Raw genomic sequence first — 26515 nt, 5'->3', positions numbered from 1 at the left:
GTAATTTGATAAATTAATTAATATTAAAATAATTTTAACCTTTTAGTGACGGAATTTCCCTCGGAAATCCTTCGCTGATTGTTCAGTTATAAAACTAGGTCAAGCTGTGAGTTAGAAACAGTCGGCACCAATAACCTGCAGAAACAGTAGGCCCCTCCATCCAGAAACGCGATTTTTGCCCATGGCGACCTCCTCCCACCACCAGCGACCTCCTCCCACCATCGGCGACGTCCTCCCCCCCACCCATCGACATCCTCCCACCACCAGTGACCTCCCCCACTCCAGCAAGCTTTTTCACTCGACGATTTTTCTCAAATTTTGACAGTAATACCTTTCTTCACCCTTTTCCCTCTTTTAAATGTATGTATATACATGTATATGTTTGTATTTTTGGTATGTGTTTATAAATTCATGTATTTGTATGTATGTGTATGTAACATTTGTTTTTTAAATATTAATCAACACGGATACTTGAATTAAAATATTCACAATACAAGCATGAGTATATGGAAAGGAAGGGAAAGTATATTTATATTGAACACACAGAGTGTCTCATGTGGATTTCGAGGTTTTAAGCTTCATCATTGAATGATAAACCTTGTCAGGAAGAGCCATGGCTATTATAGACCTCGCATGAGTGTTTAAAGTCATCTTCTTCTTGTCTTCATCACTCCATTGATGAGGGAGCTTTGGAATCTGTCGTTCAGCAATCGCAACAGTCGCAGCAGTTGCAGGAACTGCTGGATAGATAGCGAAGGGAACAAAAGGTCCATTATCTATATAGTATGGCCTCTCAGGATCCACACCTTCCAAGAAAAGAGACATCTGATCCTTCTAGAGACTGAGTTGTCTCTGATGAAACGGAGAGTTTTGGCAAAAGAGCCATTATTGTGAAAGTGAGTGCTAGTGTTTTGCAAAGCCATTTTCAAAGGAATAAATTATTTAAAGAAGAAGTGATAATATAGTACCAATAAAACAACAAAACAACATATAAAAGCAAACGCTGCTCTGATACCACTTGTTGGTCCTAGTCGGATCTACTAGAGTTAGAGGTAATCAGTTTGTTGAAGGGGGATGAATACAAACACAGAAACTTTCACTTTTAAAATTATATATTGATAAAGAAGATCAATACAAATTTTTTGCAGAAGAGATAAGGTAAAGAACCTACCTAAACAATCTAAGATACCACAGTATTACAACTAGCAAAGAGAAAGTATTTGCTACAAGAAATAAGGATAAGAATCAAAGTATTCTTCACTTGTTCAAAGTGGTTCTTTTTCTTAGATAGAGAGTAGAGAGAAGTGACTTCTTAGGTAAGTTTCTTAGCGAGGAAGAAGTTATAACTGAGAGGATAGCACTCAGCTCTTTATACCCATTGCATTAAATGCAATAGAAGGTACAAAGCACGTGTCAAGTTTTTGGAAGAAATCTTGTCATTTGCTATAGTATATAGTCTTTTTGGCTGTATATGAGCAGTCGTCTTTTCATAAAGTAGGTAAGCACTATAGAGTCAACGGAGTGGCTCTGTACTGTACAAAAACAATCGTGTTTGGTAAGTTCTCTTTGATCGTTGAATACTGGAATGACGTTGAAAGGTCTCTTCAATATCATTGAAACTTGCGTAGACTTCACACATATTTAGACGAGCTTGTAATCACTGAATTCCGCTTCAGATCACGAACTTGCTGGTCTTTAATCTTCAGCTTCAGTCTTCGACATTGTTGAAGGATCTGTGGTGTGAGTTTTGTCTTCTTGAAGTATAACAGTCTCTGAAGGAATTACAATACATGTTCAGCGATCACTGAACAATCTCGGTGATGATCGCTGAAACTGAATAACAGAAATATTATTCTTCGATAGGTTAAAAGGGATCATCATCAAATCAATGAGAGAAAGGATCAACAAATCTTAGCATAGAGCATGGACTTTAGATCATCCACCGATAAATTTTGTTCTGGTTGCGGTTGAGGTTGAGGTGGTGACGGTGGAGCACGACTTTCTTCCTCATAAGTTGGCTGCTTTCCTTTCAACAAACTTTTTATTTATTCCCTTAAAGTATCTTGAACAGTATTTAGGGCACCGTTCATAGATTCCCTTGACACAAAGTCGGGTAATGTAATTCCTGGATCACATAGATTACCACTTGACAACATTTGAATAAACTATCGTGCCTACGTTCAGTGTTGGAATATCGTGAGCACTGGTAGGACTTTTGACCTGTCCTCATAAGAAGTCATCAAGTGGCTCTACTCTGGTCGTTCCGGCTTGTTCACAAAGAACAGCAGGTTGAGCAACAGATGCTCTAAGCTCTTGTGTACCTAAGTGTTTAAAGGCTCTAGACTCAAAGTGGTAATCAAAGAAGTCGTAGATGGGGGCTATTGTCTACTAGTTTTAATATCTAATTTCTCCGAATGAGGAACAGATAGATTATGTGCTAAGTCCCCTTGAGAAGATGAAACTGAAACCTATTGAGAGGCATCAGAGTGGCTAGGAGGGGTGTGCATTTGCATAGTTGGGTGGACTATGTCTTCTTCAATGTCAACATTCAGCGAATGAATGTCAACAGCAAATGTGGTTACCCATCTTCTCCTAAAAGTTTGGATAGGAACTAATATTTCTTTTTTCTCTCTCCATAGTTTTTTTCTTCCCATTCGCACGACCTCTCTAAATTTTCAACTAATTCTCCATCTTCCATCCTTAACAACTCCAAAATATTATCAATTTCTCCTTCATAACCAAACTCCGGAATAGCATCACCGAAATTAAATTCCAATGGTTGATGCTCTTTAACATTCATTTATTCAGCTACGCCAGGACTTCGATTATTGTCATAATTGTTGTTATTGTCATCATCATCACTATCATTGCCAGCTTGATCATCGTGAATACCAGTATCAGTTTCAGTGTCTTTCGAACTTGAAGAAGTTGAGGAAGAGCTTCCTTTGGAAGTTGCCTGATCAGAGTCTTCCCCCACCAAGCCCCTCTCAATTACATTTTCCCTCAGCTCACTAACCTGTTCAGATACCCCTTGTAAATGAATGCGCTCATCTAGACCTAGACCCTCACTACGCTCAACTAAGACATGGATTGTTCCCTCGGTAAGTCCCTCCGGCTATGGGTAGACTATAGGAACTGGCACTCTACTATATTCTGTCACATATTAAGAACTCTGATCGGCATAGGCAAGCAGTTCGTCAAGAATGTTCATAATAGAATCAATATCTTTGACTTCAACATGGGGTCTTAAGAATTGCATCTCGTAATTTGGATCGAACATGCTGTCAAGTCTTGAAGGAATATCTTTATTAGAATGCATCATTGATCTGATGATCAGCTATAGGAAACGTTGAATGAAACAAATTTTCTTGCTTTTGAGGGGAATCTTTTTGCATGAACCAGATCCTCAAGCTCTTTCCAGATGACGATTTCATAGTCATAGTGTTTGTTGAACACTATAACACTATGACTTGGAAAAACTTGAGAAACGTTGTGTTGCATGTGTCTACTCCCGCTGTCTTTGAGGTAAGGTACCTATTCAAGATGGAGAACAGTAGATGCCATACGGAAGGTAGAAATTTGCGTTTGAACTGCGATGGATGGTTGATAATTACAGAATATCCCATCCTATTGATGTCAGGACAAATCTCTTCATCGGAAATAAAATCATCATAGTCATCTTTGCCAGGTACGGAATCAGGTTTCGGCAGGTTCAGAATTCTCTGAAATCTTTTTAGCGTCAGACGGCCTAGGAAATGATCAACATGTACTTAAAAATAAAATTTGTTTCCTTCCTTGATGAACGATAGTGTATGCCAAAATTGTTGTAGATACACTAGTAGGACATCAGCTGTTGTGGTACATTATCTGAATTCTCCAACTCTTGTTATTGTACAAGATTACTTATCTCCCAAACTAGTTTATCGCTCAACTAGCTTATAGCCTAACTAGCTTATCTCCCAAAATTATCTTATCGCCCAACTCTGTTTACCATCCAAGATGTTATCGGACAGGAAGTTTGTTTATCGCTCAAGACTTGAGCGATAAAGACTTCTCCGGATAGAACTGAGCGATGAAGGAGTTTATGCCCAACGTTTTGAGCGATGAAGGGGGTTATCGTTCAATATTTGAGAGATAACAAAAGATACAAGTTTCAACAGGCGGTGAATAGATTATCGCCTAAAACACTAAGCGATGAAGATTAGTAATCTGACAACAAAGATATTCAATGAACAATGAAAAATCCTTATCGCTCAATGAATGTATTCCACGAGCGATGAAGGTAGCAGTTAATAGATTATGTAGAATGAATGCAAAAATACTCAAAATCACTCAATTAATGGATTAAACTTGCACAGAATGATTCAAGATATGACCAAAAACAAATTTCTAAACGCAATTTGTAACAAAAACAAATTAAAAATGATCGAATTTATCAAAATTGTCAAGAATAGTTTCAAAACTTCAAGATTCTAAAAATCCAAAATTGAAACACATAATCAATTCAATTATGAAATTGATTGATTCGAATAGATTCAGAAACTAAATTCAAACACCAAACAATCAAATTCAATTAAAAATTCAAACAGATTATTGAATTCAAGAATCAAAACAGTAGATATGGGTTCAACAAAAAGACTAGGCAATCTTGATCCAAATTCAATTCAAACTGTTACGATCTGATTCTCTGGTTGCTGTTTCCCTGCTCTGATACCAATTGATGTTCCAGATGTTAATCAATCGATCAAAAACTCCAAGAACAATTACAAGATCATCAATGGCAGATAACAGAAAAAATGTAGAGAGAGAGTTCTTCAAAGGTTTTGTGTATTGATCTTCAAAGATTACAACTCTTGAAAATGAAATGTTACTACAAGTTCTTACCAACCAACAAAGGAACTAAACTATTTATAAAAAGGAGAATACATAGCTTGAATACAACATTAAAGCACAAAGCATTGAACCCAACAAAAATATATGATGGGAAGTACCAACCACAACCTCACATAGCTCAAGAATAGCACAAGTTTCTGGGAATATTGATGTCATAAACAGAAATTCAACAATTTCTTGGCCTAGTAAATTATATGGTAGATTTTTTGCCTAAATTATCGAGCCACACTATGCACTTATTCTCCATGTTGAAGAAAAGTCCACCCCCTTGGAGTGAAAAACAGACATTAGTTATAAAGAAGAAAAAGCAACTAGCTAATGTGATGCCTCCTTTAAAGATCCCCACTGTTACTGACAAAAGAATCCTCCAGACTGACGCAAGCGATGAGTACTGGGGGCAATCCTAATAGTTAAAGACAAAGTCGGTGTCAGAACAACTTGTGGATACAAAAGTGGCACGTTCAAAGATTCGGAGCAACACTATCACTCTACCTTCAAGGAAATCTTAAGCAGTCAAGAGGGGAATAGAAAGATTCCAATTCCATCTAATCGGTCATGACTTGCATATTGAAATGGATATGTCTTCTTTTCCACACATGCTCCATTTTAAAAGAAAGATACTCACAGAAGCCCAACTTTTGAGGTGGGTGAATTGGTTTTCTCAATGGAAATTTACTGTGAAACACATCAAGGGGTCAAAAAATATTCTAGCAGATTTTCTTTCCAGGCCAAAGGACTATAAATATGATGTTCCAAAAGACATCCAGATAGTTCACAAAGCCAAGGTCCTTTTAATGGTGTTTCCCGTTGAGAAAGCAAGCTTTTCTAGCTCGTTTACTCTAAAAGCTTCTCAACATCTGCAACAGATCAATCCAGTTGAAAATATCACAACTCCACCACAGGTTCTACCGGATGAGATAACATAAACGATTTTTGGCGACCTTACCTTAAGAGAAATGTCTCAACTAAATTACAAAACGTGTCACGCTCAAGAAACATGGCATGTTCATGAGAAACCTCGAGTTCCATCCTGACTACCCTTTCCTCAATGTCTTCCATATCCATAATTTACATCGGTTCCTAAAAGAAGCGCTTTGTTTTTTTTTTTTGGTATCTATTCGAGTCTCACACCATGGCGATATCCTTCAACTCTGCCAAACAACTCAGTTACCTTTTCCAATGTCATTTCGAGGGTCCATTCCCAGGGGCACAAAATGTACTAACCCTTCTCCAATGGTTCCTCCCAGTGCATCAATGGACTCAAGTATTAGTTGTCTGCTATAAAATTTACGTTTTGGTCATGTTCAGGATGCCCTGCTCCTTTTTACCATATACGGCTCTCCGTCAGCAACAGTCATTGATCTACCACTCCCCACTATCATTCATCCACAAATGGATGATAATAACCCAGACGGTAAGTTCTTCAAGTTGTCCCATCCAGGAAAATATATAGAAACACGACGGATCCTGGCCAATGCTAACCTAGTAGATCCAGCATCAATCCAAAGCATATTATGAACAATGAGATACTCTGATCTTCTGAACATCCAATTTTCGCATCATGGGACAAAGCACTTGAACACTGGTTCCAAGCTCATCACTCGAAGAAATAGACATTTCCGATGATGAAGAATTCAAAGAGGACAACAGACATTAGGACCTGGGAGAAGAGCACTTTGATCCTTATGAAGACAATCCATCTCACCCCGACTCTCGTTGGTGAAGTAATTATCGTAGATTAGTATTAATAATTGTCTCGACTAAAGAACTAAATAATGATGTAAAAATGATGTAAGCTTTAAGTCACTCTTATGTGATGTAAGCGCTTACCTCATTTAGGTTGTATTATTAGCTAATATTATTGATTGCTTTTGTCATGCTTATGTAATGCTTATGCAACGGTACTTTTTCCTTACCTATAAAAGGAAGGCTCCCTTTCATTTGTAGATCATCTTGAAAAATAAATAAAAGCTTCTCTCATATATTATCTCTTGTTCTTAAGTTTGTTCTTAAGTTTAAGTTCATACTCTTCATGTTCTCTTATTCTCGGTGACCATATCTCCTAGTTCTAGTCATCCATTATCGACCCTAGTCTCCCAGTCTTAAGAATCACCCATTGGTAACACCAATTATAATTGAAATATAGTAATCTTATGGACCAAAATTTAACATAATCATTTTGATTGTAATGATGATAAACGAGTAAATAGTTAAGTTTTAACAGGAAATTTTTCAGAAAAGAAAGAATGTTTGCATTCTCTACAGAGGGATGCAAGCCTATTGTGTATTTGAGTATAGGTGCTACACCCATTTGACAACTGAGCTACATGACCAAGGGCTTTTTGTTATCCATTTAAAATAACTTTAACACTCCGCTCACCCGATGCATTGCACGGGCACACTGCTAATTAATATAATATGCATTAATTAAATTATATTTTAAAGAAAAATGACATAAAAGTGGAAAAAGTCTAAAATAGGCTTCACTTAACGGTTCTTTTACAGCCGTCAGAGCAAGGGATCAAATTTGTACGCTTCTACAAACCACGATGGTCATCTTGTATTTTCGAAATTGCAAGAACAAAATATTATATTTGACAAACTATATGGACCAAATTTGTTGTTTCCTCTTAACTCTTATTGAGTAAATTACATCGTAGGATCCTTGGTATGCTCAGAATTTGAATATGGACCAATAATATGGTTCACTAGATAACCGTTCGGTAAGTAATACTAGATAACATTTGATAAACGGCTCCTTTAACCTTTAGGGATCAAAACAAAACAAAAAAGACATGGACCAACAATATAATTCACTCTAATAATGATGATGAGCTTACAGTTTAGTTCTTGGTTTTAAATTTTTTAGAAACTGATTTCCGGTTTAGTTCTTGTTCATTTTTTTTTCAAAAAATTGGTTCCCTATTCGATTCAAAATTGAAATTAAACCATTTTTTTATATTTCTTAAGGTTAAAACTATATTGTTTAGTTTTGGATAAACCTAAGTATATATTTAATTACAGACGCGTAATTTAGAGCAATTGGATTTTCGGATTCAATTGATTGGTTTCGGATTCGATACTGTTGAATGTTATCTGTTTTTAATCAAACTATCAGGCTAGTTAAGATCAAAACCAAGAATAGTTGAAACAAAGGGGCATATACCACCTTTGAAAGCATCCCAACCGTATTGGTCCCACAATCATTATGAGAGACGAAAATCACGGTGTCCATAAGTGGATGGTGCATAAATTTAAGCCTGAAACTTCCCACTTACAAGATCTTAGCAAAGGTGGGTTCCAACCTTTCATATGTACAATTTTTCAAGCAAAGACTAGAACAATATCATTAAATAACCTTGAGGGAATGCTCAACTGACATAAATAAAGGCTAGGTCTTGAGGCTTCTCTTTATAAATCCGTTAGATCGGATCTACTCTGGATCACTGAAGATTTCCCTAACTGTTATCTTCGAAATCCCATGGGATTAAGTTGAGGTGCGCACAAATCGACTCGTACACACATCATTACAAAAAGGGTAAAAGAACAGATCAGCATTCGAGAATAGGGAATCCTACACGCTTTTAAAGGAAAATTCAAAGGGTTCCACATATTCCAACAAGAAAAAAGAAAAGATCTCATGTTTTAACTTTCATACTGTATAATTTAATTTCATTGCTAAATATGATAATATATCGTAGTTTTACATTTCTAACCCGATAGCAGTAAAGCCGACAAAAGTTCAAAATCGTTACAAGAACATATAAAAACGACAATTATACGTGGCTAAACAAATTACAGTTGCAATTAAATTTATAAATGAAACACGGATAAAGAATACCTTTTTTCAGGAATCTAGAGACACAGAAGGCGGGACTTCTATTCGATGGCATACGTTACTGTTTCTACCTCTGTGGGACGCCAAAACGTTTTCTCGACACATAACATCCCCTCGTTGTCCTTGTTGTAACTCAACCGAACCTTCCAATGCAAAGATTTTGCCATATTTTCAACCTCAGCAATGGTCTCAACTGTATCACGAACAATCAACTTGCCTTCTGGTCTCAAGATCCTATCAACTTCTGCCATTAATGATTGTAACTTGCACCTGTCACAAGAGAATAATCTTTCAATTTTAATCCCCACCAGAAAAGATAGATGAATATATGATCGTTGAAAAAGTTGATGGCTCTACGTGCAACAGATACATTACCTTTTCTTGACATCAGAGAAAAGATGATCGGCGTGAAGAAGATCATAGGATCGTGGGTACGTGCTGAATGATTCACACCAATTATGATATATACCAAAGAGTCCACGTTCGTATATAATTGGAAGAGTATCTGGTGAATCAAGAGGTACAACGTTCATCACCCAAACTTTCAGATCCCTCAATGCAGCAGCAAATCTAAAAGTATTTGTTAAAAACCATAGTAAGTATAGAAATTTCAGAAGTAACACTAAAAAACAAATTAAACCAGTATATCCCACTCGGAGGTGGGGTCTAGGGGGTATGATGTAAGCAGACATGACCTCGACCATGAAGGGTATTGTAAAAGACAGAAAGGTAGATATGACAAACTTTGATTCAGAAGCAACGCTCGTTCGTTTTTATTTTCTTAGAGCATCTCCAATAGATTCCTTAAAATGGAGATTTTAGGCTACTTTTTTTTATCCAACCGATTCTTTAAAATGGAGAAGGTAGGAAAGAGAGGATAAAATCATCCAAATTTGAAGAACTCCCTAAAATTAAATGTTAAAGGGAGATTATTGTTGTATTATTGTTTCCACCAATGAGATTGAATTTATTAATATTTTATATAAAAAATATTAAAAGTTTATTGGGATGATAAATTATAAAATATTTTTAATGATATAATTAATGTTGAAATCTCCAAAATAGAGAAACTGTTGAAGTTAAAATGTAATGTTTTTTTTAGAGATTTGAACTTTTGCTTCTCTATTTTAGAAACATTATAGAGAATTTGTTGGAGATGTGAATTGACTTACCCTCCATATATAGATCGCATATCCATTACATTTCTGACAGAAGACCAATCGATTCCTAATCCGTTCAAGTATGACTTTGACACCACTCGTTTCCAGTTCTCATAGTCGGCAGTGAAGTCCTCCGGAGCTGGTTTTCCATAAACTCCAACCTCACTACTCTTTAACCAGTAAGGTGGTGACTCCAACCTCTTTGGCCACCTTTTTGGCCATTTTGAGCCACGCACTGATCCATCGACAGGGACTCTATGCATGCATGCTTGAAGTTGCACATTCCTGTATACACAAATCGTGTCAAAGATTACCATATTTGGCATAGAACAAAATAAAACGAACCCCGTAAATCCCATGCAGAAGTAGGGCCTATGCAGACTTTATCACATGCACCCACCCTATCCTGTGGAAATGTTTTAAGGGTATTAAAGGTGCACCTGCTTTAAATTGATGTGTACTCCTCATAGTTAACCAAAAACTGGTTGTAGTTACAATAGTGTCATTGCAACTGGCAGTATAGTTTGCAAGTTCGAATCTCTCTGGCTATTTTTTAATTTTTTGGAACAACTGCAGGAAAAAAGAAAAAAAGAGCAAGGAAAACCCCACTTGTATGTTGCAAAAACCACTTGTTTGTATTTTTAATGAAACCATAGTTTTTATAACCAATTATTGTTTTATTTTATATTATGATAATTATTTTGTGCGCCCGCTTGGAAATTTTTGTGTATCGGCCTCACAAGTAGAGAGGCTTATTACGTGAAGACCTCTAAACAAATAAATAAAAGAACAAGGCAGGTGAGAGTGTGTGCAAACAAGCAAACAGAAAATGCATAGAAGCAGATGTAAGGGAAATAGGTCATACAAACAAGGGAACAGAAAACAAGGCATAAACATTTAATAAAATTTTCCTAATATATAACATAAAAGTCTTACCATACTGCATCAGGATCATCGTTTTTTTCACATAGGGGTGGATCATTTTGTTGTCTGTTTTCATAGCACTCGTTAGATGTTGGTTTTCTGTATATTGCTGCACCAACCTCGTTCAATTTATCATTGTTGACCACCACCAAGTCCCAGCACATAGCCTTCGTTAGTTTAGACATGGCTGCCACAAGATCGAGTTAAAAACAATTAATCCTTCCATCCCACAAAAAATGGAACACCTTTCCTTTTCAGGTTGTCCCAAAAGAAATGCTACACTTCTTTTAGTAAGTTCTCAGTCAAAGTTTTACTCATTTGCCCATTAGTAATTATTACTTCAGATTCGTAACTTTGGCTTTTGGTTCACAACTTTTCTTTATCTATATGACCCATCTGAAGGTAGGGTCTCCCACAAGACAGAGACTTGTTTCTGAGAGGACCTCTGTCTTGAATAAAAGAAAAAGATATTTTAAATTCATACCTTCCCATATTTCCACATCTTCGGGCTTATTTTGGTAAACTGGAGTTGCAGACCACACAAAATAGCCACCAGGTCGTAAGACACGGTTGAGCTCTAACAAAAGTTTGCCTCCTGTAAACATATTTCGTTAATATTCCATTCCAATCACAAATGAAATCCTGCCCAACGTCACTAAGAAGAAAAAGAAAATAACAGTCATAAAAGAACACGATTAAAGTTCACCTTCAATGTGCCATGGGACTCTGCATCGTGCACAATGAACAACGTCAAAGATCTTACTTGGGAAGGGCAGCCTCTGGGTACCCATGACAGCTGAAATGGCAGGAATACCCCTTTCCAGTGCAAATTGCACTTGAGCTTCATGCTCATCCTTGGGGGCAAATGACAATGCAACCACATCTCTCTCAAAAAGATATCCCCCAAAACTAGCCACTCCACATCCAACATCCAGTATCACTCGGGTCCTATTACCCCATGCCAGATCAGGAAGTGACTGCAATCATGGAATACAAAATGCAATTAGAAGCCCAAAACAATCTAAAGGGAAAAGGCTTATTAGGAAAGCGTAGAACTCGTAGATATTGGAACCAAATAGCAACATATAACGAGACTTACGTTTTGGATGAAGTCGATGTAGTGAAGAGCTCCATTCTTGAATTGGGTACCTCCACCAGGAAAGGAAAGGTAGTCGCCAGTCACTTTGACCCAATTTTGATGTCCTTTCACTGCAGCTAGCTTGGTGTGAGGGACATTACTGTACCATATCTGAAAAAACACAGAAATAAACCATTTTAGCAAGCAAAAGGACTTGTTATCATAACAGAACTTACTTCCATCTTTTATCTAGAAAGTAATTAGAAATCAAACTATACCACATTCTCTGAAAAAGATAATAAAAGATCACCTGTTCTCTGCTTCTAGGCCACTTGATTGGTGTTTTATATCCTTCAGGAAGAGAGACAAGGCATGTAGGGGACTCAGCTGGGCAGTGCCTTTCCCTGTGTTCATAGTGGCTTCGACCATGAAGGTGTCTAATGGCTTCCAAATTGTCAAGACAAGGAATATAATCTGGGCCAGCAGTCACATTACAAGTCTTCCACTTGTAGACTTCTTGGTTCTTCGATAAAGATGGCTTTTGGGATTCTTTTTCACTTTCTGACTCAGCTGCTTGAGTAGAAAAGGCCCCATTTTGAGTGTTTGATTCTTTTAGAATCTCAGATTGGGTTGCAGCAGAAAGATCTTCAGTCTTGTTATCACTAGAGCTTTCTTCTGCTTGCTTTTCTTCTGCTTGCTTTTCTTCTTCTTTCTCAACCTTCTCTTCAGATTGGCTCTCATCTTTAGCCTCATCTGACTTCTCTGTTTCATTTGTGTCAGAATTCGAATCATTGTCTCCAGAATTACTCTTCTCACTTTCATTTGAATCAGAATTTGAGTTTGTGTCCTCTGAATTTGACTTTTCATCACTTGAACTAGAATCATCTCCTGTGTTTGTTTCAACATCATTTGTGTTAGATTCTTTCTCATCAGAATTGGTATCACCTTCACTTGAAGTATTTTCTTGATCCTTCACTGCATCATCAGGAAGATCACCAGAATTATCTTCAAATTGGGAAGACGATTTTGTGGACACCTTTTGCCTCGATTCTGCAGAGGGCAGGTCAAGATTTTGACCAGGGGCAGCCGATGATGACATGAACATCCATACCCCAACTAAACAAACTCCAACAACAACTACAATTGTAGCTGTGGAACACGATGATTTCCTCCCATCGACTCGGGAATATTTTCCCTGAGCCATGACTCGAACAATTGTGTTTCCTGTATAAACCTGAAGGGCCAAATTGAAAAGTTAACTTTTTATTACACTTGCAATGCACCAACGAAACATAAAATGTATTTAACAACAAAAAGTAGACAGCACACACACAAAACAAAAGGCCATTGAAGCAGCATATCGTAAATAAATCTCCCCTCCACTTAAAGATTATATAAAGCTTAATTCAACTTATATGACTTCCTCCTCAAACTAGAGTCTACTCTTGAGCTTTACAAATCTAATGAGCTACTTTTACCACCAAATCTGTCGATAATCGATATGCTTTATCCAGAGCTGAAAACATGAACATCAACTGTGAATTTGTGAAACACTAGTTCTGAATTTCCAGAATTGAAGATCAAAATCTAATCCACGGATGGAGGGGATACTGAAAACATGCAAGGGTCTATGGATTTGCTGGATCTGAGTAAAAACTATAAAGAGAACGCTAAAAGACTGAAAGTGAGAGATTTATGTAAGATTATTTTGGGTTCTTGCTATATGTGCATTAACATGCATGTAAACACCAAACCAAAACTATTACAGATTTAACTTCTTCCGAGGATCTCATCCAATTCAAAGTTCAACTATCGTATTGATCTAGCTACCACAAGAACATAGACACCTAGATAGTTTACATTTGAGTGTGATATGAGTTCTTTCCATACTTGAAACATCAATAAGATTTCACTCCGATTGTAGATCAATATATGAGTATGACATTGAAATACAAGAATCTATTGTAGTAGTACTAGTACAACACTTAGAACCCAAAAGTTCAAATCCGAATTTGGAAAGTAAATCGCTTTAAATTACAGAATTGGAAGTGGACTTCATTTCATTAACACATGTTATAGGACCAAAATATTGGCTGGAATTTATCGAAACACTTCAGATCATAACTTCTAACCACTAATCATTCGAACTGGACTACAAACAACTAGATCAGTAATCAACTTAAAGCAAACATCCCAATCCACCACATCTTAGCTCTAAAAACATATTAAAAGAAGAAAAACGAATATAACATATCAAAGTTAGACCTGCAATGAAGTCTGAAGCACTAAAATCAGAGCATTATAGTATTCCAATCAAACTGAACGCAGATCAGGATACAAACCCAGGTGATTTATCAAAGAGCTGAGTAAAATTAACATTCTATATAACAAAAGTTTGATGGAAATATGGAAACATCATATTCGAGCAGAAAGAGCTTCACCTTTGGGATTGTTCTTAAAGATCTGACTAAGTGTTAAGCTTTGAAGATCATCAGCCTCAGAAAATGGCAAAAACCCAGTAGACTCTAGAGAGAGAGAGAGAGGGAGAAGGCTGATTGGGTCGAATTGATTAAGAATCTGATGGGGAAATATAGAGGGGGGATCGAGAGGAGTAGATCCAGTCGAGTGTAAATCGCACCGACTGCTTTATCTACAGGGAGGTATACGGTAGATCTAACGCGTTTTTACTTGAATACAATATTTTGTTGCATTTACACATTTTATTAAAAACAATATCTATATCTATCTATATTTATATTATAAAGCATTTGATCATAACTCTTAAAATTCGTTTTTTTATGCATGAAATACTGTTTATTGATACATATTACTTAAAATTCAAGATTACAAGTAATTCTCTCTAAATACAACTTATTAAAACTGCATTTTTAAATTCGTATAACTAACTACAGATAAACATAATCAAATATATGATAAATATTCATTTTAAACATATAAAATATAATTAAGATAATCATTGAATTCTAACAAATTTTTTAATTATTATCTTTATAAAAAAAATATTATTAAACCAAAAATAAATTACTTTGTTATCAAATCTAAATCTAAATTATAATAAAAAATTGAATTAAAAAAATTATATAAAAAAAACAAAAAAACTATTAAATAGTTAATTATATACTAATATCGATTTTTTTTTCAAATTTTTATGTTATTTTCAAATTTATATTTCATTCACTTTCTCAAAACCACATAAAATCGTATTATATCGATAGAGACAAATAATAAAACTTAAACATTAGAATGAAGATGTATCTCGCTGCATTGTGCGGGTACCCTTTCTAGTACTATATAAAGCATTCGACAAAAACTCTTAAAAATCAATTTCCATGCATGAAGTACTGTTTATTGATGCATATTACTTAGAATTCAAGATTAGAAGTAAATTGTTAGTAAGTACAACTTATTAAAGCTCAATGTTTGAATTTGTGTAATTAACTGCAGAATAACATAATCAAATACAGGATAAACATCTCATTTTAAATGTAAAAAATCTAAAATATAATTAGAATAATCATTGAGTTCTAACATAATATTTTATTACTATCTTTATAAAAACTTATATTATTAAACCTAAATTAAATTATTTCGTTACGTTAAATTAAATTAAATTATAATAAAAAATTGAATTAAAGAAATTACACAAAACAAGAACTTTTAAATGTTAATTTGATACTAATATCGATATAGTTTTTTTCAAATTTCTATGATATTTTATTCAAAAATAAAAACATTATTGTTTTCTCAAAACCAGATAAAACCGTATTATATCGACTTAGATAAAGAATAAAACGAAACGTTGAAATCGGGATGTGTCTCGATGCATTACACGAGTACTCTTCTAGTTACCTTATAAACCAGATTTATCAAAAGCCTTCAAAACAATTTTTAATGCATAAAGTACTATACATTTATACGCAAAGTCTTAAAAGTTTTAAAAATAACTCATAATGCATTAAGTACTACTACTTTTTGCATTCAGTATTAAAATCTCTTAATCTACAATTAAAATAACATATTGTACAATTTACCAATACATATTGTTACTTTTTTCTTTTCATGTTCCCAAAATACTTTTGACACATTTCACGCATGTTTTCACTTTCTCATACCTCTATGTCTTATTTCCATCCCCCAATGTGAGATTCAAACTGATATTCACCATGAGTTATTAAAAGTTCTCTCATTCAATTGTTCTAGAACTCTCGATCTCGCTCTTAATCTCTTGATTCTTTGCTCTTGGTGTAAATCGAACACATTTATGGAGTCGTTTAAATATGTTGGATTTTATATATATTGGATTTTAAATTGTCATACAATTTTTTTCATCGATAGACTGTAATTGGAATCATAACTCTTATTTATTCAAATTGTATTAATATGTAAAGACCAAGTGTAACTTATATCATCGTTAAATCTTTTTTAATAAAATCAATGAAACTTCAAAATCGTTAAAATTTATGGCTCCCGCCGCATTGCACGAATACACAACTAGTTATTATTAATTTAGAAAAACTATTTTTTTTAAGGAAACGAAATCAAGATTATCAATTGAAGTACAATAATTATAAGAAAAATAGGATTTTCTATTACCAAAATTTACAACCGTTTACATATTTTCTGTAGACTTAAAATAGAAAGTATTTATACCTTTTGAAATAAAATCAATCATGATAAAATATTTGATGTTAACATAATCAATATTTATATTAGGAAACAATTGAGATATTATGAACAATGATCATGGTACATTATAATCAATAAATTTATATTATAAAACAATTGAGATATTTATGCAACTGGATATTCATCAAGTTAAATTGACTATTAAAATTAGTTTGTATTTGAAAGTCCTTGTATATAGAAGGTCAATTTGCGAGAAGGCGATAAGTTCCAAGATCATGTATCATTTGAACATGATCGTGTGTGTGTGTGTGTGTATATATATATGGTTGAAGACAATTAATATTTTGGTGAGATTGTGAGAATAGAAACATTCATGTTCATTCATTTATCATCTACCTGCATTTAAGAAATCTTCATCTACTTTCATTTACCTTCATTATTTATTTCTATCATTATGACTCAAACCTTAACAAATTAATGGATGTGAACGGGTTAAAAATATGCAAATCATTTGTGATTTACTATAATATCACATGTGAGTTGGCTCTTTTCGTAAATTGACTGTATTTTCATTTGATCGTATATATATATATATATATATATATATATATATGAGTACTTCGTTTATTATTGCTATTCATAGTGATGAGATTTTTAAATCACATATGTATGTTGAAATTTGATTTTAAATTAATTACTATATAATAAATTTTCTAAAAGGAACACAGATATCATCACCTATCACCTGTTTTTAAAAGCAATAATGATACTTTAATTATGATGTCTTCTAAATCTAAATTAAATATGTATTTATTCTTAGAGTTAAAAAAATATATTAGTTGAATGCAAAACTTAGGGCCCGTTTACTAAACATTTACTTGATAAGTGCTTACAGGATATATTTTATTGGATGAATATGAGAAGGATCAAAAATCTTACAGGATAAGAGCGATGAGAATGATGAAGAATTTTACCCGGTAAGTGAAGATGACGACTCTTACCCAATAAATTATTGCATTTGATATGTTTTGATGTACTAAATTTTTACGCATCAAAATAAATTATAGTGTTGATTCATATTGATAAACGCTTACCGGATAAGCATTTGGGTAAACGACCCCTTAATTAATATCTTATTATTATTAAAATAAGATAAGTTTAAATGAAAACGTTAAATAAATAAAAAATCATAAAAAAATGGATGAAAAATATATCAATGTGGATGTTAAATTAACGAAAAAATATGATATTTTTTGATGTAATTTAATTTTTTCGAATTTTGCTTATTCATTCATCTTTTTTTAATATTATTGGGGTGAGGTTATTTAATTTAGAAAATATTGTTTGTAATTAGATCAATTAATCTAACGGTTAATAAACTGTTTTCTAGTTTTTTATGCATTTAAGATTTTTTTTCTGAATCTCCCTCTCTTAAATTATATTTTAAATATTTTTATATTAGTTGCATTTGAAAATTGATCTTGCTTTTATGTTTACATTTTCTAATGCAATTTTAGATATGGTGGATAACTCTTAGGGTGCTTTTTGTTCACATAATTTTTTGAAGGAATAGATTATTTTAAAAAAATTAAATATCAAATCTAATGCTATTAAGGTTTGACTAAGTGTCTGATTGGAAGAAAATAAAATGTAATATATCGAATAAATTGAAATTTGTATATTTCATTTACAGAATAGAGCTTATTAATTGGAAGAAAATAATGAAAAGCCCAAGAACTCAAACCACCAACTCCGTTCATTGCCTTCTCTTCAGAGCTCCAATTTTGTTTTTTTTATTAAATTATAAATAATAATAACAATAAAAACTAACATTTAATGTGAAAAAATATGTAAACTAACATTTATTAAATCAAGAATAAATTGCAGATTGTATATACTCATGTTCATATGAGAATAGTAACAAATAAGATAATACGAAAATGACGAATGACATGCGATTTTACACTAAAATCACATGTGATTCACATGACTTTGGCCACGACTTGAGGTCGCAGGCCAGGTAGCCTGCTCGACCTTGCGTTTATTGTGTTCCGTAAACGCATGTAAAATCACATGTGATTCGGCCAATTTCTTGTTCCCGTACTTTGACTATGTTCTTGTTTGATCATGCCTCTCTCTCTCTCTCTCTCTCTCTATATATATATATATATATATATGTATATATATATTGAGAGCTTCGAATAATATAGGGAAGGTAAGAAATGAAGGTCCATATGTGAATTATTGAAAAAATTCATTTGAAGATACATATGTGAACTCATATGTATAATTTGTAACGTTGATGTTGTATATATAGTCTTCATAGTGAGATTTTGTTCCACTTAGAAAGGATAGTGAAACCTTGCTTGCATTCTGAGCTATATATAAGTCTTAAGGATTGGCACTTGTCCCACACAGGAAGAGTGATAAAATCTTCCTTAGATCATAAAATATGATCTTCTTGTTGAATTATTTAAGAGATTAGGTGCGATAAGGATGACCTTCTTGTTATGGTTTAGACAAACACTTGTGCGGCTTTCCTTGTGACATAAGGCACCAAAAAAGTGGCATACCTCTCTACATTTTTCCTACGAACAGTATCATGTTCTGCTTTCCATGCAACATAAGTCACGTGGAAGGTTGCCTATCTCACTGTGATACATTTTTCTAACCGTTTTGACAAAGTTTTTGTTGGTTTTTCTATTTGGATAAAAACCTAAAACGATTTTATCTAGATTCAAAACAGTTAAGGACATAAACCCATATTTATGTGTTGTCATCTTATCATTTAAATATTTTTCTAATTAATCCTCTCATTATCTCCGTACATTTTTCTGCAGGTAGTTCATTGAAGAACATATTTGGTTGTTAAATATGTTCTCTTGATTAGGTAATCTTGGGGTGTATTAGCCAAAACCCAAAGTAGAGGCTAATAATATTCCAAGGACGGTGATCAACCATGTCCTAATAATTGATTTATGTATTCTTGTTCTCCTTCTATTCTCTTCCTCTAACAATCGATTTACATATGTATCTTCAAATAGATTTTTTCGAATTTCCAATTATTCGTATATGAATGTTCTCTTAATGTTCATTTATTATCTTTTCACGATATTTAGCCTTCTAATTTAAACCAACCCATATATACATACATAGATAGGAGTAACCTGATATATTCATCAGGATTATGGGTGTATTATTGATCGTTAATGTTGTAACATATTCATTACGAGTGTGTGATTCATGATGAATAACACGTCCATATTCATCATAAATGTGTGATTCATGATGAACAATAATTCCATTTTCATCATGAATATGTTATTCATTGATGAGTATTCATCTCGAAAAGGGACACATGACGTGTTGTGGGCAGTTCTTGGGTTCTAATTAATTTTGGGTTCCTAATGGAACTTTCACACACACACACACACACACACACACACACACATATATATATATATATATATATATATATATATATAAACATCCCTTTAGTGTAAATAATATAATCTATTTTATATATTATGTATAATTAATATATATATATATACACACACACACACACATATATATATATATATTGTAAATAAGATATGTTGGTCTCAACAATTTGATTTGGTAATAACACAAATACATCTGATTTGACAGGTAAAAATATTTTAGGGTTATGCCTAAATGCAATCACCTATCATCAGATAAAATCCAATGAACAAATGGATCTATAATGCATTAGGATCCGGAAAAGTCTAGGATCTGACATGCACAATGGAATCCAATATACTTATCAAATTTAACCTTTGAAGGATCCAAGAACAATACAAGATCTGATATGTTTGTGGATCCAGATTTTAATATGGTTCGATTTCTCTTCTGATCCAAAAGTTTGTTTAGGATCAGAATGTTATTTAATCTTTCTGGAATCCTAAATAAAGTTTATGTTTTAGAGAAAAGATTAGAATAGGTTTTTTGCCGTAAAACTCTTAGTATTATGTTTATCCCAGAAAGATTAATCACAGATTGAATTCAAGAACAATGGTAGAAACAGTAAGAATATTAAGATGAACACAAAGAGAGAATCTTCAAACCTTCTGATTGTGTTCCGATATTGAATCTTCTCGTCAAGTAACTCTAGTGCACTTATGAGCAGAAACCTTTCTCTCGGATTTAACTTGTCAGATCTTGAAGCTTTATCATCTTAAGCATTTTTGTTTTCAAGTTCCTTCCTCACAATATTTATCGTTCCATCACAATACTTATTTAGTTTGCTGAATCTCATGAACCTCTTAGCTTTTTCAGAATATTGAACAGAGGATAGCCATCGATGTCTTCTAAATCTTGATTAGGCATTTTCAGATTGACATCCTTCTGATTACTTTCGTATCTCATTTGTACATCAATTACAAAAGAAAGCTTGCTTTGACATCTAACATCTTAATGGCCTCTATACCTCTAACAACTCCTATCTGACAGTTTGATTTATAATCTCATGATACATATGCTCCAAGTCTTTTGAATAAAGGTTAGAGAAATCAGCTTCACTAAAATACCAAACTTTCCATCCTGCCTTGTCACATAGAATGCTGGATACCAAACTTTTACAAGTTTTTTGGCTTCCACACTCTTGATAGAGACAACTCGATGTTTAGTACGTACAAAGTTGATGGGTTGACGTTTAGCCTTAATGAAGTACTTGTATTCTTTACGATACTCACGCGTTTCCTTGTGAATACCTAAGACTTTATCAGAACATAAAGCTTTTCGATGACGAACAAAGATATCTGGATACAAGTCTTTAAGAAACGGTTCTCTAACTCTTGCTCTATCCAACCTTGGTGTGTTTATCCTTACAGAAAAAAGGTATGTACTTTCTTGACAATTGAACATTTGAAGTTTGAGGAATAGAAGATGCATCATGAATGATTGGTGGATCGGGTAAAACAGATTCAAGATCTTCTTTAAGCTCTGACTGAAAAGGAAAACTGGATTCATTCTCATCTAAATCAAAGAGAAGTTCATCGGAATCCTCGTCTCCAACTTCAATGTCAACACCATAATCTTGAGTTCCACCAATTTCTTAGAAAATACATCATTAAAACTCACATTCGCTGACAAACCTAGTAACATCCTTGTTTCTACAATGGAGACTGCCGACTTTTCAACCATTGGCTCGATCTCTGGGTCTGTAGCTACTATCATTTCCAGGCCTATAGTTCTTTCACTCACATCAGCTTGAACATGACTTTGATCATTATGCTCTTCAGAATTCTCACTTTCAGAAAGCATCACTTCCTTACCCCTCGAGGACTCAGCCACTCTTTGTTTCTTCTTCTCCCCCTCATGGTGATCAGGATCGTCCTGATGATCATGCCTTCTTTTGAAAGAAGTGGCCTGAGCTCGGAAAGTATTCTCTAAAATTAATACTCTTTCAAATAGTACATCGATAGAGTTTTGCAGGTTAGCTATAGTTTGGGTAAAGGTAGCGATTGTAGAACCAAGTTTTGACAGACTGGAAACTACAATGCTCTGAAAGTTGGAAAACTCTAAGGCTCTAAAGGAATAGGAATCTTCTAATGATTGTTTGAGCATACCAACTAGATCTACATTTGTCGAGTCCATGCTTTGTTCAGTTATCATCTTAGCATATAGCATGGACTTCAAATCATCTACCGAGTACTTTGGTTGCGATTGAGGTTGAGACGATGGCGACGGAGCATGAATTTATTCTTCTAAAGCTGGTTGCTTTCCCTTCAAAAGTCTTTTCAAACCATTGATCTCTTCCATTAACGTATTTTGAACAGCCTTTAGGGCGCCATTCATAATCTCCTGTGACACAAAGTCTAGTAAAGTAACGCCTGGATCACATAGATTACTAGTTATAACAACAGTTGAATAAACTATTGTACCTACGTTCAGTGTTGGAAAAGCGTTAGCACTGTTAGGACTTTTGACCTGCCATCGTAGAAAGTCAGATGACTCTACTCTGGTCGTTCCGGCTTGTTCACAAAGAATAGCAGATGGATTAACAAATCCTCCTGACTCTAGTGTACCTAAAGTGTGTATGGGCACTAGACTCGAAGTGTACACAAATGAAGTCGTAGACTGGGGCTGGTGTCTACTGGTTTCAATATCTTGTTCCTTCGAGTGAGGAACAGATAGATGTTGTGTTTCATCCCCGTGTGAATTTGAAACTAACACATGTTGAGAGGTGACAAAGTGGCTGGGAGAGGTGTGCAAATGCACAGCTATGCGGGCCATGTCTTCTTCAATGTGGACATTCAACGAATAAATGTCAACAATAGATGTGGGTACCCAGCTACGTGTATAGGTTAGGCTAGGAACTGATATTTCTTTTGTTGTTCCTTACACACTCTCACCATGTTTTTCTCTTTCCCTTTCGCTCAAACTCTCAAAAATTTCAACTTGTTCGCCCTCATCCATCCTTATATCATCCAATGAACAATGAAGTTCACTAATATCAGGAACTTCTTCATCAAAATCAAATTCCATCGAAGGAATATCTTGAAGATTAGGAAAATTAGCCTCGTTTAAGTTTTGATCATCATCATTCTCTTGATCAACATTATCATCATCATCGTTGCCTGGATGAACAGCCAAGTCTGTTTTAATATCTTCCAAGCTTGATGAAGCAGAGAAAGTATTGTCACTAGGAGATTGTGCCTGAACAGAGTATCCCCACTCCATTCCCCTCTTATTTACATTTTCTCTCAGCACACTTCTCTGTTCAGGTACCCCTTGTACCTGAACTCTCTCAGCTAAATATATACCCTCACAACACTCAGCTGAGGCATAGGGTGATCCCGGGGTAAGTTCGGCCTGTTTTGGCCGAACTATAAGTCTATCACTCTTGTATATTCTAAAACACACTGAGCACTCTGATCGACGTAGGCTAGAAGTTCATCAGGTATGTTCATAATCGAAAATCAACACCTTCAACTTCAGTATGTGGCCATAAGAACTGGATCTCATAGTCTGGACCAAATGGACTGCCCAGTCTTGAAGGAATGGCCTTGTTGGATCTCATCATTGCTCTTATTATAAGTTGAAGGAAAAGTTGGAATGTAATGACTTTTCTTGCTTTTGAAGCGAACTTCTTGGCGTGCACTAACTCTATCAATTCATTCCATATCACCATTGTGTAATCATAGTGTCGGTTGAACACTATACCATAGAAAAACTTTAAGAAGGAACTGCTACATGTGTCTATGCTAGCAGTTTTGGATGTGAGACATTTGTTTAGTATGGAGAATAACAGATGCCACACAGACGGAAGACATTTTCTTCGAAACTACGACAGATTGGTTAGAACGCCAGAAAATCCAAGTCATTTGATGTCGTGGCATAGTTCCTTATCAGTTATGAATTCTTCAAATTCAGGTGATCCGGCAGTAGAGTTAGGTTTTGGCAAGTTTAGTATCGTCCGTAACCTTTTCAATGTAAGAGGACTCATGAAGTTATCCACATGCCCTTGAAAGAAATACTTGGTTCCTTCTTTTATTTATGAAAGGGTATGCCAAAATTGCTGAAGGTAAACCAAAGGGACATCAGCCGTTGCAGTGAGTGCATAGGCGATTGGGTGGCCTTTTAGTATTTCAGATATGATCGGGTATTCAGAAGGCATTTCAAAGTTAAAGTGATGATTGTTTGGCTTTAGGTCAAGATAATGAGATTTTAGAAAGATGACTTCATCTGGGTCAATTTGGTTTGTAGACTGAGAATTTGAAGGTGGTTCAGATCTGATCGATGGAATTGTGTTTTCGTCATCAGACTCATGAAGTGAGTTTTGATGTTCCCTAGTCGACATTTGTACTATCTGTAAAAAAGATAAACATATTAGACTCAAAATAAAATCAATTCAAAAAATAATACAAAAATTTGACACAAAGACCGAAACAACTACTTTTTGTCAAAACATTTATATTTTCCACATTAAGATTAAGAAAAATCAGTCTGGCTTTTTCGCTCAAAAATAAAAATAAAATCAACACTTAAAAAAATACTAAAAAAAATTTACACACAAAAACACTTTACAAAAAAATTTACACAAAAAAAAAAAAATATAATATCAACTACTAAAAAAAGATTTAAACTAAAAAAATTTGTACCAAAAAAAAAAATACTAACAAAAAAAAATTAAGACACAAAACAAACAAAACAAAATTTAAACACAAAAAGAGAATAGAAAAATTAACAAAAAAATCTAACACTTGAAAAAAAAAATCTTTCTCCCCGGCTAATAAATTAAAAACTCTCATTAGACAACTAAAAAAAAATCCTTCTCCGATCAACATTTAAAACTCAATCCTCCCCGGATAACAGATTGGCTCGATACAAAATTAACTCTTCGGTCAAAAAATGTTCATCACTTAAGACAATATCTCACTGGTCACACAAAAAAATCTCACTGGATAACACCTCAAGTCAAAAACCTCACCATATACAACTCAAAACTCTCCGGTCAAAAATCTCTCAAGAGCATTCAAAATTCTCAAGAACTCATCGGTCGAAAAGAATATACAATCTTATCACTTAAAAAAAGAATCTCGCATGATATTAACCTTTTAACATTCATAGTTCTCATCGGTCATTAGGGTTTTAATCACCCTTTATCGTTCAAGTTCATTAACAGATTATGGTTGAAGATTTCAAATGATAAACTGAATTACAAACCTTTAGAAATAGATGAATATAAAAAGAATTATGTCCAAAGATTCAAGATCAATAAACAGTCCAAGAATCCAAATATGCAAAAGGAATGGTTGAATCAATCTGTCGAAAGATGTTCTAAGAATTCTTCGTCCGATGAATGAAAATGAGTGATGAAGGTAAGAATGAGAGTGTAAAGAATAAAAATGAAATCAAACGCTCCTTTTATAGGGTAAAAAAATGAAACGATGCGGTAAACGATTGGATGAAAACATGTCACATAGATTGATAAACAATTCAAATTCCCTCATCGGACGACACTTTTTCCGATAACAAGGCTTCATTGGACAAGCCTTGTACGATGAGCAAGGTTATCGATCAAAGCTTTGAGTGATGAGAGGGTTAATCGGACAAGCCTTGTACGATAAACGTGCTCACTAGCCAAGCTTTAAATGATTAAACAAACTCATCTGTCAACAAAGAATAGGGAATAAAAACAAATACTATCTGAAGACTAAGTTCATCGCTCAAGACATAAGGAATAAATCAAATCGATCAAGGAGAGTCCGGATAGGCTCCTCGTCGGACACAACCATGTCCTTATTGGACCTTCATCGGACAACCCTTTGTCCAGATAAGCTCCTCATCGGACAAGCCTTTGTCCGTATAGGCTCCTCATCGATCAACACTTCATCGGTCAACTCTTCATTGGTCAATACTTCATTCTCAAAAATACCTGTAAAAAGTATATCAGTTAAAATTCAAATATAAAATCATATATCAACAACAAGTATCCTACTCCCCCTTGAAAAATGATCATGATAAAAAAAATTCAACACTCCCCCTAAAAAATAGAATCCAAATTCAAAAAAATTGATCACATAAAAAAAATGAAATGCTAACATATATTTTGAAAATACATATATTTGGAACACTGAATTTGACATAAACTGAATTCAATATAGATGAAAATCAAAAGTTTATCAGTCAAAATTTTTGACTAATAAAAGTAAGATTTTCAAGTTATTGAATAAATTTTATAAAAAAATTCAGATTTTCAAATTCAGCATACCTAACTTAGATATTAAAAAGCTGAAGCGTTTTTCATCTAAAGCTTTTGTAAATAAGTCAGCTAGCTGATATTCTATATTTACAAAATATAGTTCAATAGTTCCTTTTTCAACATTATCTTCAATAAAATGATATCGGTTATCTATATGTTTTGGTTTAGTGTGTTGAACAGGATTACAAAGAATAGCAGTTGCACTCTTCGAATCACAATAAATTAGGATTTTATCATAAGAGAAA

General features: G+C 34.1%; 1 protein-coding gene across 1 annotated transcript; it reads right to left on the bottom strand.

Moving 5' to 3' along the window:
* Window positions 1-8536: 8536 nt before the first annotated feature.
* On the bottom strand, window positions 8537-14560 carry LOC112511015 (probable methyltransferase PMT24). The gene is made up of 9 exons (XM_025116370.1): window positions 14335-14560; window positions 12204-13127; window positions 11915-12064; window positions 11522-11792; window positions 11300-11410; window positions 10828-11002; window positions 9904-10176; window positions 9107-9301; window positions 8537-9001 (listed from the first exon to the last, which is right to left on the bottom strand). The coding sequence occupies exons 2-9, from the start codon at window positions 13095-13097 to the stop codon at window positions 8773-8775; spliced, it is 2298 nt and encodes a 765-aa protein (XP_024972138.1). The 5' UTR covers window positions 13098-13127; window positions 14335-14560; the 3' UTR covers window positions 8537-8772.
* Window positions 14561-26515: the final 11955 nt, after the last annotated feature.

This window comes from Cynara cardunculus (genome assembly GCF_001531365.2).
Source record: "Cynara cardunculus var. scolymus isolate 2C chromosome LG 4, CcrdV1, whole genome shotgun sequence".
In the NCBI taxonomy this organism is placed as follows: Eukaryota; Viridiplantae; Streptophyta; class Magnoliopsida; order Asterales; family Asteraceae; genus Cynara; species Cynara cardunculus.
The sequence above is the reverse complement of the archived record's forward strand: the minus strand, read 5'-3'. Positions and strand labels throughout refer to the sequence as shown.